Source organism: Balaenoptera ricei, chromosome 10, assembly GCF_028023285.1.
Source record: "Balaenoptera ricei isolate mBalRic1 chromosome 10, mBalRic1.hap2, whole genome shotgun sequence".
Lineage (NCBI taxonomy): Eukaryota > Metazoa > Chordata > Mammalia > Artiodactyla > Balaenopteridae > Balaenoptera > Balaenoptera ricei.
The window spans coordinates 43,588,585-43,608,149 of NC_082648.1; the positions used below are offsets into that span (position 1 = coordinate 43,588,585).

General features: G+C 43.0%; 2 protein-coding genes across 5 annotated transcripts in view; one reads left to right on the forward strand and one right to left on the reverse strand.

Annotated features, from left to right (window-relative positions):
- Positions 1–426: 426 nt before the first annotated feature.
- The window catches only part of SLC4A8 (solute carrier family 4 member 8), an 84,323-nt gene continuing 65,184 nt past the window's right edge, over positions 427–19,565 (forward strand). For 3 of the 4 annotated variants that reach the window (XM_059935914.1, XM_059935915.1, XM_059935916.1), the window contains exon 1: positions 427–609. In XM_059935914.1, coding sequence (XP_059791897.1) covers positions 565–609 — 45 coding nt within the window. In that variant the 5' untranslated portion in view covers positions 427–564. Of the gene's footprint in view, positions 610–869; positions 967–19,565 lie in introns of those variants that run through there. The other variant, XM_059935917.1, reaches the window with a different exon arrangement.
- LOC132372529 (THO complex subunit 7 homolog) lies at positions 17,126–17,889 on the reverse strand. Its single transcript, XM_059934597.1, has one exon. The coding sequence runs from the start codon at positions 17,885–17,887 to the stop codon at positions 17,273–17,275; it is 615 nt and encodes a 204-aa protein (XP_059790580.1). The 5' UTR covers positions 17,888–17,889; the 3' UTR covers positions 17,126–17,272.

Consider the following 19,565-nt stretch of genomic DNA (forward strand, 5'->3'; position numbering starts at 1 on the left):
CTCGCGTATTAACAAGTAATTTCAGAAGGCCCTTCCCCCTCACCCTCAGTTCCTTCCTTCTGCAACCCCAAGGGATGATTCCCCAGAATTTAAAAATCAACACCCAAGGAACAAAATCACGATAGACAAAACCGACACTTTCTCCGTTTTCAAGGGTCAGGTGCATCCTCAAATAGAACCACGAAATTTTCAATCTCTAGCAAGCAGTCGGAAGGACCTTCAAACCCAGAGGCCCCTGAAGGGAGGGAGGCGGTTTCCATGGCAACCGGGCCCCAGAGCGGTTGGCTCCCCGGCTCCCTCCTCCTCCTCCTGGTAGTCCAGGGTACCGCCGGACAGCGTCCTCCGGTGCTCCGCGCCCTGATTGGCCGCACAGGCCGCGCGTTGATTGGCTGCGGCGAGGCCTCGCGGGCCGGCGGCTATGGAGGCGGCGGCGGTGGTTGATGGTTGATTGTTGGCTCCAGGGTAGGGGTCGCCGCTCGGGCGATCTCCTCAAACCCGACCAGAGTGCGTGGACTGCTGACGTTCGGCCTGGAGCCCGCGGGCGAGACCTAGTTGGGCTCCGCCATGCGGGCCGGGAGTAACGAGCCGGACGGCGTCCTCAGCTATCAGGTAGGGCCCCGCCTCCCGCCCCTCCCCGGGGCTCAGCCTTCTCATCCTCTGCCCACCCTCCTTTCTCTGCCCCCGAGTCGGGGCTCCGCAGGCCACTCCCTGAGGGCGAGGGGAGGCCAGCTCGGGACACCAGGGGGCGCTCCGGGCGGTCGGGGATCGGGCACGGGCTGCGAATGGGTGACCTTGGGCCAAAAGGGGGAGCCGCATCCTTTGCGTGGCCGGCTGAGGAGCCCTGACGGCCCGCGGCCGGTGACCTCTGTTCTCCTCGGATCCTCCTTGCTGGGAAAGAGGCTGGCTTCTGGCCTTGCCGTGTCCTCCTGGAACGTGGGAGAAAGGGTAGCCAGGGACCTTGCTCTGGTGAGGCATGTCTCCTCTTTGTGTTTTTATTTCTGGGGGTTTCTGGTTCCTCACTGGCTCAGAGGAAGAGCTAGAAAGACTTGAGGCTGAGACCAAACCCTAAACCTTGTCAGTGTGGTCAGCTTTATGACTCCCTCCATCCCGTTGCACAGCCAGCTGTCAAGTTCTGGATAGGGAACTGGAAATGGGCTGGGGAAGTGTTAAGGGGTCAGGAACAGGTGTTTATTTAAAGGAATGAGGAAACTAGGTTTAAGTAGCTGATAACCCAACTGTTGGGGTGGCTAATGTAAGGTAAAGCATTGGACTAGGGGTCAGAGACTATACGTTCAAATCCTACATCTGCCTCTCACAGGCTTTGTGACCTTGAGTAAGTCACTTGCCTCTTTGAACCACAGTTTCCCCATCTAGCAAAATGGGAATGATAATATCGGCTTTGCTTACCTCACAGGGTGATTTTGAGGACGAAATGAGGCGCTGTTTGTGAAAGAGCTCTGTAAAATGATGTTTATTGTGTGGCAACCAGTATAGGAGTGGGAGCTCATTGAATTCTCACTCCCCCCTTTCCTGTGCCCATCACGTGACGATGTGGTTACTGCTCTGGAAAGAGGTGTTGAAGGGAGGTCAAGTCTGAAGTGGAGGGCTGTGAAGAGAATGATGGACCTTCTCAGAAGGATGACAGGTCTTGAAACAAGGACCATGTTGACGTCAGGATGGTTTCTGTAAAGAGGCAGAGAAAACTTGAGTTTGTAGCAAAATGTGTATCACTGACTCACTCCTCTTCTTCCTGGTAATAGTTTACTACTAGATGATCCCATTGAGTGTGTCTGTGTGTGTGTGTGTATGTGTGTGTGTGAATAACCATTTTAATCAGTCACACAAATAAGTGTATTATTTATAAACTGTGATGCGTGCTTAGAAAGGAAGATATGCAGTGCTGTGAGTGTATATCACAATGGTTCCAGCTTTGGCCTCAGATCACAGATTTTGCTAAGGAAGAAAATTTGGGCAAAGATCTAAAGAATAAGTGTCAACTGAGGGAAGAGGGAGATCAAAGGGCTTTGGAGACAAAGAACAGCAGAGGGGGCACATCTGGTTAGAAGACCTGAAAGAAGGCCATTGTGGATGGAGCCATAGGGAGCAATGAGGGGAATGGTGTGAGATGTACTCTGGGGTCATAACATACAGAGAGAGAGAGAAAGAGAGAGGAGCCAGAGAGAGAATGAGAGCTAACGAGATCATGATTACATTCTCCTCCTGAAAGATTTCTCTGGCTGCAGCGGGGAGAACAGGCTGGAACGAATGTGAGGAGACAGTGTCCTTAACATGCAGAATGTGTTCCAGTTGTATTGTCAAGATCATAATAACCCCCAGGCTTCTGTTAGTGCTCTGTGAAAACGATAATTCCTGAGTGCTTCTGGGATAGCACAGAAAATAATTATCTCTTTTATATCTAGTTCATGAAACTTTTGTGGGCAGTGGGGTGACGAGAGAGTAAAGAATGGAGTGGGAACATCAGGACCTTGTAAAGGCTGAGTCAGGTGATGGGCAAATGGGTACTTGAGATATAGGGTGGAAAAGAAACAAGGGTAGAAGGAGGAAAGGAAATGGGGGTGACTTGGGGGAGACACGGTCAATCGATTGAAAGTTACCAACTAAGCCTCCTATGTGCCAACTGAGCTGTGTGGAAGGGAGCGGGCGTTGCAAAGTGAGCAGACTGTGTAACTTGATGTAAACTGAGATTCCAGGCATCACATCTAAATATCCTAAGTCTAGGCTGTTTTCTCTGGTTTGGACTACTGTGCTGGCTCCTAAAAGTTTCCTCCTGCTCTTCCTTCTACAGTCCACTTGCCCCATGGCAGCCAGGGAGAGGTTGTTTTTTTTTTTTTTGGCTGCGTTGGGTCTTCGTTGCTGCGTGCAGGCTTTCTCTATTTGCGGCGAGCGGGGGCTATTCTTTGTTGCAGTGCATGGGCTTCTCATTGCGGTGGCTTCTTTTGTTGCGGAGCATGGGCTCTAGGTGCACGGGCTTCAGTAGTTGCAGCACGTGGGCTCAGTAGTTGTAGCATGCAAGCCCTAGAGCACGCAGGCTTCAGTAGTTGTGGCTCACGGGCTCTAGAGCGCAGGCTCATTAGTTGTGGCACAAGGGCTTAGTTGCTTCATGGCATGTGGGTTCTTCTCGGACCAGGGGTTGAACCCGTGTCCCCTGCATTGGCAGGCGGATTCTTTTTTTTTTTTTGAACTTCTGTTTCTTTTTTTCTTTTCAATTTGAAAGATATATGCATATACATGCACACACGTATATATGCATATCATATATACAGAAAATAAATTCTGGTTAACCCAGTATCATGCTGAAGAATCACTAAGCATCATTTTTTTTTTTTTTCAATCTGAAACCAGTCTTGTCCCTGGACTGTTTAATGATATGTGAGTTAATACATTTCCTATTTGTCCTCAAGTCACATTGAGTTGGGTTTTTTTTTTTTGACCACAACAAAAGCAACAATGATTGCAATTACCAAACATGAAACACACTCATACTATGTCATAATATTGACATTCAGTCCAGTAATCCTCCACTGTAACAGCTCCTTTACTTTGCAGTGAAAATTGATTTGTATATTCTTTGGGCAGGCGGATTCTTAACCATTGCGCCACCAGGGAAGTCCCAGAGAGAGCTTTTTTTTTTTTTTTAAATTAATTAATTAATTAATTTTTGGTTGTGTTGGGTCTTCATTGCTGCCCGCGGGCTTTCTATAGTTGCATTGAACAGGGACTGCTTTTCCTTGCAGTGCGCGGGCTTCTCATCGGGGTGGCTTCTCTTGTTGTGGAGCGTGGGCTCTAGGTGCGTGGGCTCAGTAGTTGTGGTTCGCGGGCTCTAGAGCGCAGGCTCAGTAGTTGTGGCACATGGGCTTAGTTGCTCTGCGGCATGTGGGAGCTTCCCGGACCAGGGGTCGGACCCATGTCCCCTGCACTGGCAGGTAGATTCTTGACCACTATGCCACTAGGGAAGTCCCCCAGAGAGCTTTTAAAAACACAAATCAGATGTCATATCCTATCTCGAAACCCTTCAGTGGCTTCCCAGTACACTTTAGAATAAAATCCAAACTCCTTATTGTGTCCTACCAAGCTTCATTGTGACCAGGGCCTTGCCCACCCTCCCTGACGACCTCTCCTCCACTCTCTCACCACTCACCCCTGCACTGGCTATCTTTCTGTTCCTTCAATATGACCAGCTCCTTCACGCCTCAAGAACGTTGTTCTTGTCATTCCTGTGGACATTCTTCTACCTGGGCCTTCTCGTGACTCAACTCAGATGCCCCCTCCTCAGGGTGGCTTTTCTTGGCCTCGACTCACAGTTAATCTCTTTCATATGATTCTGCTTTATTTTCTTAATAGCATATATAACTTATCTGGAGTGTTCTTGTTTTGATTTCTTGATTATTATCTTTTCAAATAGAAGCTTCATGAGGGCAGGGACTGGGTTGAAAATCTTGTCATCTACACAGTGCCTGGTATAAAATCTGTGCTCAGTTGCTGAGTGAATGAACGACTCTCTTGTGTCCCAAGTCAATGTACTTCTCTTTAAGGAGCTCCTGGTCTTGTCAGTATCAGCCCAGAGCCTCAGATGGTCATTGCTTTATTACACAAAAGCTCTCCTTTCTCTGCTGCTGTACCTTTGCTCAGGTATTCTAGCTGGAAAACTTTTCCCCTCCTCTCCACCTAGAATATTCCATTTGAATCTTTAACGTCTGGCTCCACGTCACCATCAGAATTTATCACTCAGTCTTTTTTGCTCACAACCACCACCACGTGCTATAACTTCTTCCATCCCTAACTTGTGGAATCTACATGTTCATCTCTGCTGCTAACCTGCCAGCTCCCTTTCATGTTGTTTATGTAAGTTAACTTGTATTGAGTGCTTGCCATGTGCCAGGTACGCTGCCAAGTGCTTTCCATGCATCGTCTCCTTTAATTCTCTCAATAACCCTGAAACTTGCATGCCCTTATTATGCTTATTTTCCAAATGAGGAAACCAAGATGTAGAGTGGTTAAGTAACTTCTAAGAAGTGGCAGAGCTGGCCGTCTCTAAAGAAGTGTCCTTAATCACTCTACATTACCGTGGCTTGTGTCTCTGACACCTAGACCGGTGACTGATTAAAAATGAGCACTTAAACGTGTTTGGGAAGATACGTGTGGCAAGGTGTACAAAGGATGTATTAGAGTGGGAAGAGCTGGAATGAAGGAGGCCAGCTAGGCGGCTGTTGGTGGAGTTTAGGATGAGTTAATGAAGGCCTGCATTATTGAATTTTGATGAGATCACCGGAGGTGGTTATTGCAATTTTAGGAGTCTGTGAGCTCTTAAAAGGGATAGTAAGAGTGGAAGAAGATCAGAAAGCTTGAGGGAGAGCTCCTAGTTTGGACTGGAACTAGGGACAACTTGTAGCTTCAAAATTCTCGCGATCAGCACTTCCAGAACTGAACAGAAAGAATTTTTGGAAGAGAAGGCTGGAGAGGTTGAAACCAGCAGCACTTGAGCCAAGTGGTGCTGGGAACCGCAGGGAGGTTCAGAGAGGGTGCAAGTGGCGGAGAGGGGAGCAAGTGAATTTGGGCAATTACCAAGGCTTTTATGTGAATCAGGCCGGCTCAGAACGGGAGATTTTGAAGAAATCTTCAGAATAACAAATCCTGGTGAATGGCTGATAACTGGGAAGCTTGGCGGTTGGGAAGAGAGTCACACTTCATGTTTTAAAGTAGACCTGAAAAACTTGGATGCTAGTGCCCAGCGGCCCTGGCACGTGTTTGTGCTCAATAAATATTTGCTGAGCGAATGAATGGCTCTGTAGAGAGCGGATAACTTTTCTGAGGGTCATGGTCAGTTCATGGGAAGCAGTCAGTATGTATTTGCTGAATGTTACTGAACAAAAGTATCAACCATAGCAGCTTCTCCTCTTCCTGCCTTGCAATGTACAATCCATATGCCTCCAGCCCCTCCCCACACACTAGGTGTTCCTTTCCTGTGTGGGAATTGGGGAACATGTGAGCATTCTCTTTATCTGGCGTTACCATCTCTACTGGGGAGCTTCAGTAGGAGAGGTGTGGACTTTCCTGCCAAGCAGAGAATTGAGGCATGCTGGGGGGACAATTCAGTTTGCAAATTTACTTCCTTCTGAACTTGTAGATAATTGTCTTACCTCATGGTTTGCCTTGGCAGGGTAGACAGGGCTCTCAGTTAAGCCTGCCACAGTGGTAATCAGGACACAGAAAAGCAATGTGTTTATTCTAAATCTGCTGCTAGGTAACAGCAGCAAATCTGAGATAATGGAGAGGTTGGTTGTTTCCTGTAAGGTAGTAACAAGTTTACTCTGGTTTTGCTAGTTAGAAAGCCATTAATGTATGTATTAGTGTCTATTGCTGCCCTAACAAATGACCACAAATTTACTGGCTTAAAGCAACACAAATTGATTATCTTACAGTTCTGCAGTTCAGAAGTTCAGCACAAGTCTCACTGCGCTAAAATCAACGTGTTGGACGGGGCTGTTTCTTTCTGGAGCTTCTAGGGGAGAATCTGTTTCCTTAACTTCTTCAGCTTCGTGAGGCTGCCTGCATTCCTTGGCTCACAGTTCCCTTCCTCCACAGTCAAAACCAGCAACACAGCATCTCTCAGACCCAGCTTTTGTCATCAAACCTCGTTCTCCAGCTCCACTCTTCTGCCTCCCTCTTCCACTTTTTTTTTTTTTTTAATTTTTATTTATTTATTTATTTATCCATTTATGGCTGTATTGGGTCTTCATTTCTGTGCGAGGGCTTTCTCCAGTTGTGGCAAGTGGGGGCCACCCTTCATCGCGGTGCGCGGGCCTCTCACCATCGCGGCCTCTCTTGCTGCGGAGCACAGGCTCCAGACGCGCAGGCTCAGTAATTGTGGCTCACGGACCCAGTTGCTCCGGGGCATGTGGGATCCTCCCAGACCAGGGCTCGAACCCGCGTCCCCTGCATTGGCAGGCAGACTCTCAACCACTGCACCACCAGGGAAGCCCCCTCTTCCACTTTTAAGGATCCTTGTGATTACATTGATCCCACTGGATAATCCAGATAATGTCCTTATTTTAAGGTCCACTGATTAGCAACCCTGTTTCCATCTGCAACCTTAATTCCCCATTGCCGTGTAAGGTAACATATTCATAGGTTCCAGGGATTAAGATGTGCAAGTCCTTTGGGGGCCATTATTCTGCCAACCACGATGTGCTAACTAGTAAGTTGTATGGAACAGGAGTGACTACAAGTGGGGTTCAATAAAAAAGTCACTGAGAAACCAGAGCTACTTTGGAATTTTAGGCCCCTAGCAGGCTGCTGAAGAGTCAGAATAGGAAGCTCATGGGTGTTCAGGAGCTCACGGCCACTGGGAGGGGGTCTAGAACAGCTGCACACATCCTCATGGAACCCCTTTTTCTTGCTATAGGTTGTCTGCATTCACTGAGGAAGTCAAATTGAGGGCATTAGAGAGTTGGGGATCTGTGGGTCAGATTCAGTGATGGGCTCTACAGGGGGTCAGAATTCATGGGCTTTCTGGATGAAGAGGGAGTGGGAAGTGAATAAGGAGATGGAGAAGTATTGGAATTCTGGTCAGCAAAGGCAGCGTGAAGTACAAGGATTTAAGAAGATAATAATATGACGATCTTGAGCTGTTTTCACTGTGGACATTAATCCATGATTAGGTGACCAGAGCTCTCTAAAATGACCAGGTTCTTTGCTTTTGGCAATGTTAGTGTATGATGTTAATGCACTGTAGTATATAATGTTAATACAGAGAGACTTGAGTTGACGTTCCTCCTATCTCACTTAACTCTTGTGAGATCTTACTTAGCCTTGATTTAGGACTGTTGTGCGGATTAAGTGAGGTAAGGTGTGTAAAGCACAATGCTAGGTATACAGTAAGTGCTCAGTAAATATTTGTTCCCAGTACTAATTGTGGTGACTCAGTTTGTTGATTAGAAACCCTGGAAGTCACTTCTGTATTTGTTGATTTTAAAATGATTGTGTATCAGAACTCAATAAATACTTGACTCGTTGTTGTTGTTGTTGGGTGGGTGGGGTAGGAGGGTGTTACCTGAAAACATTGGATAAAAGATGAAAGGGGGGGACTTCCCTGGTGGCGCAGTGGTTAAGAACACGCCTGCCAGTGCAGGGGACACGGGTTCGAGCCCTGGTCCGGGAAGATCCCACATGCCGCGGAGCAACTAAGCCCGTGCGCCACAACTACTGAGCCTGCGCTCTAGAGCCCCCGAGCCACAACTACTGAGCCCACGTGCCACAACTACTGAGGCCCGCGCACCTAGAGCCCGTGCTCCGCAACAAGAGAAGCCACCACAATGAGAAGCCCGTGCACCGCAACGGAGAGTAGCCCCTGCTCGCCACAACTAGACAAAGCCCACGTGCAGTAACGAAGACCCAACGCAGCCCAAAAAAAAATGAATTAATTAATTAAAAAAAAAAAAGATGAAAGGGGCTTTGTAGGTGAAAGAGTCTGAGACTGATTTCAGGAAAGGAGGCTGAGCTGAGTCTGGCAGTACTACCACCCTGCAGGTTCAGAGTGGAGCCGCAGCGAGGGGTCAGGGAGAGGGCTCAAGGTGGGCTCCACTGCCTGCTGCTTCCCCCTCGCCTGCAGCCTCTGCGTCTGCTCCAAGGATCTGGGGCCATTATGTAAGACTCAGCCCCATGCCTGCCTTTTAATTTGTCCATTAACTGTAAGTGAGAATCTGGTCTGCTACTCAGCTATAATTCATTCATTCGTCAAGGCTTATAACAGTGCTTTCTTTCTCACGATATGCCTTGCAGTTTCAATGTTTTAATGTGTATTTAACCCTCTTGGTTCTTTTTATCTTACTTAGTCCTTCAGGTAGGCACCCAAGTCAATTCACATTTACATAGTGGGTCATTCTCATGAGCCAGTAAGACATACAGAAACAGGGTCTTTTCTCTAGTTCATCCTTCTTTCCCTTTCTCTTTCCCTCCCTCCCTCCTTTCCTTTTTCTCCTAAACTTATACAGTGTGGTTCTCATGATTCTAATATTTTCTGAGTCACAAGCTCCCCTGAGAATCTGATGAAAGTTATGGACCCTCTCCCGAGAAAAATGCACGCTCACACATAATCCTCTGAAGCCCATAGGAACATAGGAACCCTGGAAATCCATGGTTAAGAAATCCTCTCAGCCATAAATAATGACGGTATCAGAGGAAGTAATAATCAACTGGTGAGGAATCTGCAGCAAGCACAGACCAATGAGACTTGATGTTCCTTTCTTTTCATTTTTTATGATTTTAAGCAAACTTTAATATATTTGAAATTTATGGAACGTTTTAAGCATATACCAAAGTACAGAGACTTGAAGTACCCCATGACCTGGCTCCAACAATGAACAAACAACCTATCTTGTTTCATTTATGGGTCTACCCATTCTCCAGATCCCAGACATCGTATAATTAAGTATGTTTCACTTAAGATTAAGGGCCCTTTTTTTATTTTTATTTTTTTTATTTTTTAATTTTTAAAATTTATTTATTTATGGCTGTGTTGGGTCTTCGTTTCTGTGCGAGGGCTTTCTCTAGTTGCGGCGAGCGGGGGCCACTCTTCATCGCGGTGCGCGGGCCTCTCACTATCGCGGCCTCTCTTGTTGCGGAGCACGGGCTCCAAACGCGCAGGCTCAGTAGTTGTGGCTCACGGGCCCAGTTGCTCTGCGGCATGTGGGATCTTCCCAGACCAGGGCTCGAACCCGTGTCCCCTGCATTGGCAGGCAGATTCTCAACCACTGCGCCACCAGGGAAGCCTGGGCCCTTTTTTTAAAAAAATGACATAATCACCATATCACAATACAGGCATACCTTGGAGATATTGCAGGTTCAATTCCAGACCACCACAATAAAGTGAATATTGCAATAAAGCAAGTTGCACAAACTTGCTGGTTTCTCAGTACATATAAAAGCTATGGTTATACTATACTGTAATGTATTAAGTATGCAATAGCATTATATCTAAAAATGTACATACCTTAATTAAAAAATACTTTATTGCTAAAAAATGCTAACCATCATCTGAGCCTTTAGCAAGTCATAATCTTTTTGCTGGTGGAGGATCTTGCCTTGATGCTGATGGCTGCTGATGGATCAGGATGGTGGCTGCTGAAGGCTGGGCTGGCTGTTGCAGTTTCTTAAAACAAGACAATGAGGTTTGCCACATCGTTTACTCTTCTTTCCACGAATGATTTCTCTGTAGCCTGCAATGCTGTTTGATAGCATTTTACACACAGTAGAACTTCATTCAAAATTGGAGTCAGTCCTCTCAAGCCCTGCCACTGCTTTATCAACTAAGTTCATGTAATATTCTAAATCCTTTGTTGTCATTTCAGCAGTCTTCCCAGCATCTTCACCAGGAGTAGATTCCATCTCAAGAAACCACTTTCTTTGCTCATCCATACGAAGCAACTCTTCATCTGTTCAAGTTTCATGGTGAGATTGCAGCAATTCAGTCCCATCTTCAGGATCCACTTCTAATTCTAGTTCTCTTGCTATTTGCACCACATGGGCAGTTACTTCCTCCTCTGAAGTCTTGAACCCCTCAAAATCATCCATGAGGGTTGGAATCATCTTCCTCCCAACTCCTGTTAATGTTGATATTTTGACCTCTACCCAAGAATCAAGAATGTTCTTAATGGCATCTAGAATGGTGAATCCTTTCCAGAAGGTTTTTTATTTACTTTGCCCCTACCCATCAGAGGATTCACTATCTATGGCAGCTACAGCCTTATGAAATGTATTTCTTAAATAATAAGACTTGAAAGTCAAAATGACTCCTTGAGCCATGGGCTGCAGAATGGATGTTGTGTTAGCAGGCATGAAAACAACATGAATCTCATTGTACATCTCCATCAGAGCTCTCGGGTGACCAGGGGCGTTGTCGATGAGCAGTAATATTTTGAAAGGAATCTTTTTTTCTGAGCAGTAGATCTCAACAGTGGGCTTAAAATATGCAGTAAACCATGTTGTCAACATATGTGCTATCATCCAGGCTTTGTTGTTTCATTGATAGAACACAGGCAGAATAGACTTAGCATAATTCTGAAGGGCCCTAGGATTTTGGGGATGGCAAATGAGCATTGGCTTCAACTTAAAGTCACCAGCTTCATTAGCCCTTAACAAGAGTCAGCCTGTCCTTTGCAGCTTTGATGCCAGGCATTGACATCCTCTCTAGCTATGAGAGTCCTAGATGGCATCTTCTTCCAATAGAAGGCTGTTTTGTCTACACTGAAAATCTGTTCTTTAGTGTAGCCACCTTCATCGATTTTCTGAGATAGCTAGATATTCTGGATAACTTGCTGCAGCTTCTATATCAGCAGTTGCTGCTTCACCTTGCACATTTATGTTATAGAGACGGCTTCTTTCCTTAAACCTCATGAACCAAGCCCTGCTAGCTTCAAACTTTTCTTCTGCAGCTTCTTCATCTCTCTCAGCTTTCATAGAATTGAAGAGAGTTAGGACATTGCTCTGGATTACATTTTGGCTAAAGGGAATGTTGTGACTAGTTTGATCTTCTATCCAGAACACTAAAACTTTCTCCACATCACAGTAAGGCTGTTTTGCTTTCTTATCATTCGTGTCTTCACTGGAGTAGCACTTTTTTTTTTTTTTTTTTTAAGAAGGATATTTATTTTACTTTTTTTAAAAAAGGAATTCCTTTATTTTTATTATTTATTTATTTATTTATTTATTTTTGGCTGTGTTGGGTCTTCGTTTCTGCGCAAGGGCTTTCTCTAGTTGTGGCGAGCGGGGGCCACTCTTCATCGCGGTGCGCGGGCCTCTCACTATCGCGGCCTCTCCCATTGCGGAGCACAGGCTCCAGACGCGCAGGCTCAGTAGCTGTGGCTCATCGGCCTAGTTGCTCCGTGGCATGTGGGATCTTCCCAGACCAGGGCTCGAACCCGTGTCCCCTGCATTGGCAGGCAGATTCTCAACCACTGCGCCACCAGGGAAGCCCGGAGTAGCACTTTTAATTTCCTTCAAGAACTTTTCCTTTGCATTCACAATTTGGCTAACTGGTGCAAGAGACCTAGCTTTTGGCATATCTCGGCTTTCAACATGCCTTCCTCACTAAGCTTAATCATTTCTGGCTTTTGACTTAAAGTGAGAGACGTATAACTCTTCCTTTCACTTGAACACTTAGAGGCCATTGTAGGGTTATTAACTGGCCTAATTTCAATATCGTTGTGTCTCAGGAAATATGGACGCCTGAAGAGAGGGAGAGAGATGGGGAACTGCTCGTCAGAACACAGACAACATTTATCGATTAAGTTTGCCGTCTTAAATGGGCATGGTATGTGGCGCCCCAAAACAATTACAATAGTAGTATCAAAGATCACTGATCACAGATCACCATAACAATATAATAATAATGAAAAAGTCTGAAATATTGCAAATTACCAAAATGTGACACAGAGACATGAAGGGAGCAAATGATGTTGGAAAATGGTGCCAATAGTCTTGCTTCATTCAGGGTTGCCACAGACCTTCAATTTGTAAAAAATACAATACCTGTGAAGTGCAATAAAGTGAAGCATAATAAAATGATGTACTCCTGTATTATTATTTTACTTAAAAATTGACAGTAATTCTTTAATATAATCATATACCCATCCAGTTGATTAAATTTCTGTTAGCACCTTATAGTTTTTTAAAATAGTTGGCTTATTTGAACCAGGATCCAATCGAGGGCCACACATTCACATTCAAGCCTGACCTTTCAAATGCTCTGGCTGATGGTGTTTGACAATGGCTCTGTTTTCTTTGGCAGGACAAAGAAAGTGGATGAACATTTATTCAGTGACTTTAGACTGTGATTAACCCATCTAAACTAGGGAAACAAACAACAAGTTGATTTTCAACCTGAATATTTTAGATGATTGACCTTGCTCTTTATATTTTGCTTTTATAGTCTTAGAGTCAAGAAGTCAGTCATCCCTCCCTCTGCACCACAGCCCCGCTCCAGATTCCTGCTGTGTTCTATGCTGTGTGAGGTGTCTGTGGACAGTACTAAGCATTGTAATTAATTGGTCCCTGCCCTCCAGATATTCCAAACCTGTGGGGAAGCCAACATGAAAAATTACTCGTACATATGTATACATAGGTATAATATATAGGTATATATATATAGGTATGTATAGGTATATATAGGTAATATATATTATATATTATAATATAATTTATATTATATATAATATATATTATATTATAATATATAATATATATTATTATATATATTATATATTATATATATTATAATATATATTATATACATATTGTATATATATTATATATATATATTACTCGTATATATGTATATACGAGTAATATATAGGTATACATATATGTGAAGTTTTATGAGGAAATATATGATCATATGAGAAAGAGTTAAAAAAACTAATAAATATTTACTCATCAAAATGTATTGGAGGGCTTCCCTGGTGGCGCAGCGGTTGAGAATCTGCCTGCCAATGCAGGGGACATGGGTTTGAGCCCTGGTCTGGGAAGATTCCACATGCTGCGGAGCAACTGGGCCCGTGAGCCACAACTACTGAGCCTGAGCGTCTGGTGCCTGTGCTCTGCAGCAAGAGAGGCCACAATAGTGAGAGGCCCGCGCACCATGATGAAGAGTGGCCCCCGCTCGCTGCAACTAGAGAAAGCCCTCGCACAGAAACGAAGACCCAACACAGCCAAAAATTAATAAATAAATAAATTTAAAAAAAAAAAAAAAGAGAATAAAAAAACTCCCTTGCTACCCCATCAGCAAACATTGCCTGTGGGAAACTCCAAAACATTATTTAAAAAAAAAAAAAATGTATTGGATACCCACCACATACTGGACATTGTACTAGGTGCTAGGTACATAGTGGTGAACATAAGACACAGTACCTACCCTCCTGTAACTTACAGGAGCACAGGCTACTTAAAATGGTAAGCTACTGTATTAGGCTCAGGGAGAACCAAAAGATGAAAATATGTGACTCCTGCTGTCAGGAAATTCACAGATAACAAATAAGTGTAAAATAAAGGTAAGTTTTTTCCACTTAAAAGTTATTCTTCAGAAAGGACTTGACTTATTTTATGAGAGTCTTTACAACTTAGATGGAAGTGAAACTGACATGCTCTGGGAAATTGACTCAAAGCATCATGGTAATGAGGAAAACATTGATGTTAAAGATGTATCTGAAGATTTTGAATAACATTACTTTATAAAATGTGAGAAAAGTAGTATTTCTAAGTTAACATTATTTTACGTATCTGTAATCATTTGTAAATATTTCAGTATGAATACTAAAAGATAAGGATTCTTTAAAAAATAAGCATAGTACCACCTAAAGAGAAAATAATAATTTCTTTAATATCATAAAAGATAAAAATTTCTGATTGTCTCAGATGTCATAACTTTAAAAATTATTTTACAAATAACTAAAAATTATTTTGGTTAGTTTAAATCAGTATTCAAATTAAGTCCACATATTGAGATTGGTTTGTTGTCTCTTTTAACCTATTGGTTTTGCCTTCCTCTCTCTCTTTCTCTTCTTGCAATTATTTATTTTAAAAAAGATGGTGGGGAGAGGATTTGTTCTATAGCTGTAGAGTTTTCCATTGTCTGGGTTTTGCTGATTATATTCCTGTGGTATTTTTTTCCCACTGAACTCTGTTTCTTTGTATTTTCGGTAAATTGGTATTTGGATTTAGAGTCTTGATCAGATTCAGGGACAATTTATTTGGTGAGATTACTTCATGGGTGGTGGTAAGGTATCCCATTAGGAGGCACACAGTGTCTGGTTTTCTCTTTTTGTGATATTAGTGGCCTTGAAAATCAATGCAGTCCATTAGGGATTGCAAAATGGCGATGTTCTAATTCTAACATTCCTTCTTCATTTATTCTTTTCTATAATAAGAAGCTTCTCTCATCTACTCTATGGTACCACTCTATGGTACAATTTAAATAGGAAAGCCGGGATAAATTTTTACTATTTTGCAAAATAATGAGTTGGTTTGCTAGTATTATCCTCCAATGTTGACCAATTAGCTAATTTTTAAAGTGACATGGTGAACTCATGGATTTAAACATATTTGATATATTCAATCTGTTACAGTTATCACCCTTACGAATGTTCAAATTGTCCTGTTTTTGGCAAGGGACCTCTCTAAGTTGGATCCTGAGTCCTTTTGACACAACCCTCGTTGTCTTTGAGTGTCTTTTAAGAGAAAATGGCATTTTAAGAGACCACAATCTAGGTGCTAATGATACTTATTACTACTGGCTGATCATTTTTTCTAGGCCTTTAGTCTAGACAGAGCTAGGAAACATAAATTTACAAATTTTAAAGCATTAAAAAATATATCATTGTTGATACTTCCAGTGCTTCCAATTCACATTCAGGACTATGTGTCCTGCAACTGTATCTGCTTTCACACCTTCTGAGAACCCCAGATCTCAGTCACACTGAGAGTGCCAGAGAAAGTTCACATAATCACTCATTTATTTTATCTCACAATACACAACAGTCTCAGAAAAATAACACCAACACTACAACCAACAATATGACAACTAAAAAGCAGTTTAAGATCTTTTCAAATTCTTTTTGTCCTTAGGATATATGTCACTAAGAACGTTCAGTCAGTTATAACTTTATGGTATAAAGTTACTTGGAATAAGTTCTCTTGGAATAGTTATGCCATCAGTTTGGCACTTGTTTTCATTTTGTTTTTGATTTGTGGGAATTGCTTTTTAAAATGTAAAATTTTGGTTTTTTAAAAATTAATTAATTTTGTTTTAAAATTACGTAAAAAATGTGCAAAATAAGTTATCTTCAAAGAAATTTAGTTTCTATCCTTATCTTCTTTACCCCATTCCCTCCCCCCTCTGTAGGAAACTATTTAAAAACATCTTTTACGGCTCATTCTTCCTTTGTATGTTTTTAAGTGTAAGCAGATGTTTTTGTTCCAACACCCTTTCTTAGATAAAAGTTAGCAAATTAAACAGTTTCCTCCACCTTGCTTTTTATTTATCTTTTTTATTTTTTATTTTTTTAAAGATACGAGTTTGTATTAAAATTACAAAAATGTAACATTATTAAGGTATGGTTCATGCAAAGTGCCATGTTTCTGAACTAAAATAAACGGATAAGGATGGAACCTAACAAGTATTAGACATGTAATTCAATACTTAAGACAATTACAAGTGATTCAGATTTAGTTTAATTTTTTTTTTTTTTAAAGAAATTCACGTTCTTTTATTTATTTATTTATGACTGTGTTGAGTCTTCGTTTCTGTGCGAGGGCTTTCTCTAGTTGCGGCAAGTGGGGACCACTCTTCATCGCGGTGCGCGGGCCTCTCACCATCGCGGCCTCTCTTGTTGTGGAGCACAGGCTCCAGACGCGCAGGCTCAGTAATTGTGGCTCACGGGCCCAGTTGCTCCGCGGCATGTGGGATCTTCCCAGACCAGGGCTCGAACCCGTGTCCCCTGCATTGGCAGGCAGATTCTCAACCACTGCGCCACCAGGGAAGCCCTACTTTAATTTTTAAAAAAGATCATGAAATCCTTTTTGCAAGACTCTTGAAAATGACTCCTACAGAACAAAACGATAGAGAGAAAACATTTCAACAAAACATTTAACAACCACATTGCTCAAGTATAAAGGACAGAGATCTAGAAAGTAATACATATTGATTTACTTTGCATCTTGTAATTACCTCTGATATCAGTGATTCTTACTATCACGGAACCTCTCCCACAATAAGCATACATCACAAACATTTTGTACATAATTTCACAAGTTCACAGCCCTCCTGAGAGCCTATTCATGGCCTTCATTTTCAAAAGTGGTAACGATTTCCAGAAATTGACTCATTTTCTCATATACATCCTAGAAATGCCACCTTCTCACTGTCTTCCACTTATTTTGTGAGCAACTCAATGTTACCAGTTAAAAACTACCTAGAATACCAAAGAGCACTAACATATCTGGCTTGAAAACATTTTATTAAACATTTTTGGATGTTGCTTCCTACCTTTTAAGTATAAAAAAGGCATTTCAATAAGAACAAATATATGATGAAGTCATCTTCCTTTGTGTGAAGAAATATGAATGAACTGTGCATTAACATTTAAAAGCAAAGTAGTTCACTGCCAAAACTTTAAATGTCTCAAGAGCACAACAAATTCTGAACACACTAAGATCATGTTGCTACTTCAATATTCTTGGGAATGGTGAGTGGTTAGTTGGTCTATGGTTTAGGATCAGTTTCCATGCTTGTTTCTTGAGCTGCTTCTACCTTTGAGGGCTTTTCATCATTTTCCAGTGTTTGCTTAAGTTCATAGAGGATACTAAGAAGAACGTAAAACTGTTTCCTTTTCCATTCCAGGTTACCTTCAACACTTTCTTTAATATGTGAAAGATGCTCTAATTCTTTTCCCAGAGCCTCTAGTTTCTTTAATGTCTCACGCCTGTCTGGATGACGGTGGATCACTTTTGCCAGTGCATCGTATTCTTGGTGATATTTTCGTGTTCGTTTTGCTTGAAGAATTTGCTTTTTGCACTCAGCAATTTTTTCATGTGCTTCAGCAATGCTACGTTCTATTTCTTTGTAAGTTTTTTCATAATTTTTCATTTCTCTGAGATTCATATCATATACCAGCAAAGTTTTGCCCATTGAAAATTCACATCGGGACAGTGTGCTCAGCATACGTTGGTACTGGCTGTATTCCTCTTCCTGGGATCCAGAGTTGCACCATTTAATGAAACTTTTCACTAGCAGATTAATTCTCCGATCATCTCCAGCGCCATCTCCATCAATTAGGAGACGCTTCCGTATGATTTCGTCGTCAGTCACGGGCCCCATGGCGTGGGCGGCGGCGGCGGTGGCGAAAGCTGAGGCGGCGGTTGGCGGCGACGGAGGTCAAACTCCCACAATGCAGCCGGGTAAACAGCTATGGAGGTGGCGGCGCCTGCGGCCGTCGGCGGCGCCTGCGGCCGTCGCCGCCGTCGGCGCCGTTGGCGCCGGCGCCGCCGCCGCCGCCGCCGCCGTCGGACCTGCGCTCCCCGCGCTCCCCGAGCTCCCCGGGGGCGGCCGCTCCACCTTGCTTTTCAAACTTAATATTATATCTTGGAGATTATTCCATGATAGTAATAATATATAATTTAAAATATGCCTATAAAACTAAATTCATAAATAAAATACTGTAAATTGACATTTGACTATTTTATCTACTTCCCTAGAAGTTTGGCCTGGAAAACTGTTTTTGAATCTTTTCATTGGGAAAATGGATTGCTTTATGTTCAGGGTTGTCTTATTTGGGAGCATAGGTGGTCAACTATAAAACAGTAAAATTAGAACCGGAAGCTGGAAATTTGAGCAGGATCTACAAGGATGGTGAGGATTTGGGGTGCTGGAGAGTTGGGGAAGGACCTGCTAGATGACCAGACAGTGTGGAATGTGTATGGTGCCTACAGGATCAGAGAGCCTGGCTAGAGCTGCAGGTTTGGTAAAGGAAATTGATTGTCAGGCAAATAGTTATTTGAAATAATTCAGGATCTGGTGAGGGTCTTGATAAGGTAGATACCATTATCTTTGTTCTTTTAACAAAGATTTATTGAGCACCTACTATGTGAAAAGTCTGCAGGGTGCTGGGGAAACGGGAAGAAAGATATGGTCCCTCCCTTAAGGAGCAGAGACATGTCATTACTAAGGAGAAATACAGTGTGCTATGGGGGCATACTAATGGGAGGTAGTCAGGGAAGCCTTCTAAGGAAGTGCATTTAGGCTGAGATCTATGGGTTGATGAATAAGTGTTAGCTGCTGGTGATGGACGTGGGAGTAGCAGGGAGAGGGTGATAGTTCTAGGCCAAGGGGCAGCCCTCAGGGAAGAAAATGAGTGTGGTTCTATAACTGAAAAAATGTCCTCTATGTTTGAAAGGGCTGGACAGTGGAGGATAGAGAGGATGAGAGATGAGAGTGAATTCGAGAGAAATTGCAAACGAGGACTTGATAAGAAAAAAGAACTGTTTTCTGGAAGGCATATGATAGGCACTCAATACATGGAATGGATGAATAAATAAGTTTGAAATTTCAAATGTGGACTAAGAAATGATGGAGTCATGGGTAGGAGTAAATAAATGGGCACAGGGTACTAGTTTGGAAGGCAGATTAGTTGGGTTTTAGACACATGGATCTTGAGGCGTGACATTCTGGCGGTTTGTCAGATACTAATCCTCACAGCTTCAGGCTACTGTTGAAATTGTAAGGCTCAAGCGTGGGAAACAAAAGATAGAGTGCTTTTCCTTGGGAATTATGGTTAGAAAAAGGAGATGAGACTTAGGATGGGACAGAGGAGCAGGGTGGAGAATTTCAAGGACAGAGTGGTAAACAGAGAGGTCAAGGAGACCAGCTTGTACCAAATGAGACAATGTGGTTGACACCACTTGCAAAATGCCAACATGTTATACAGACGTATGGGTGGAGTGGGGAGGGGTGGGAAAGGCACGGGATCTGCAGTCACAAGACCTGGACTCAGTCCTCG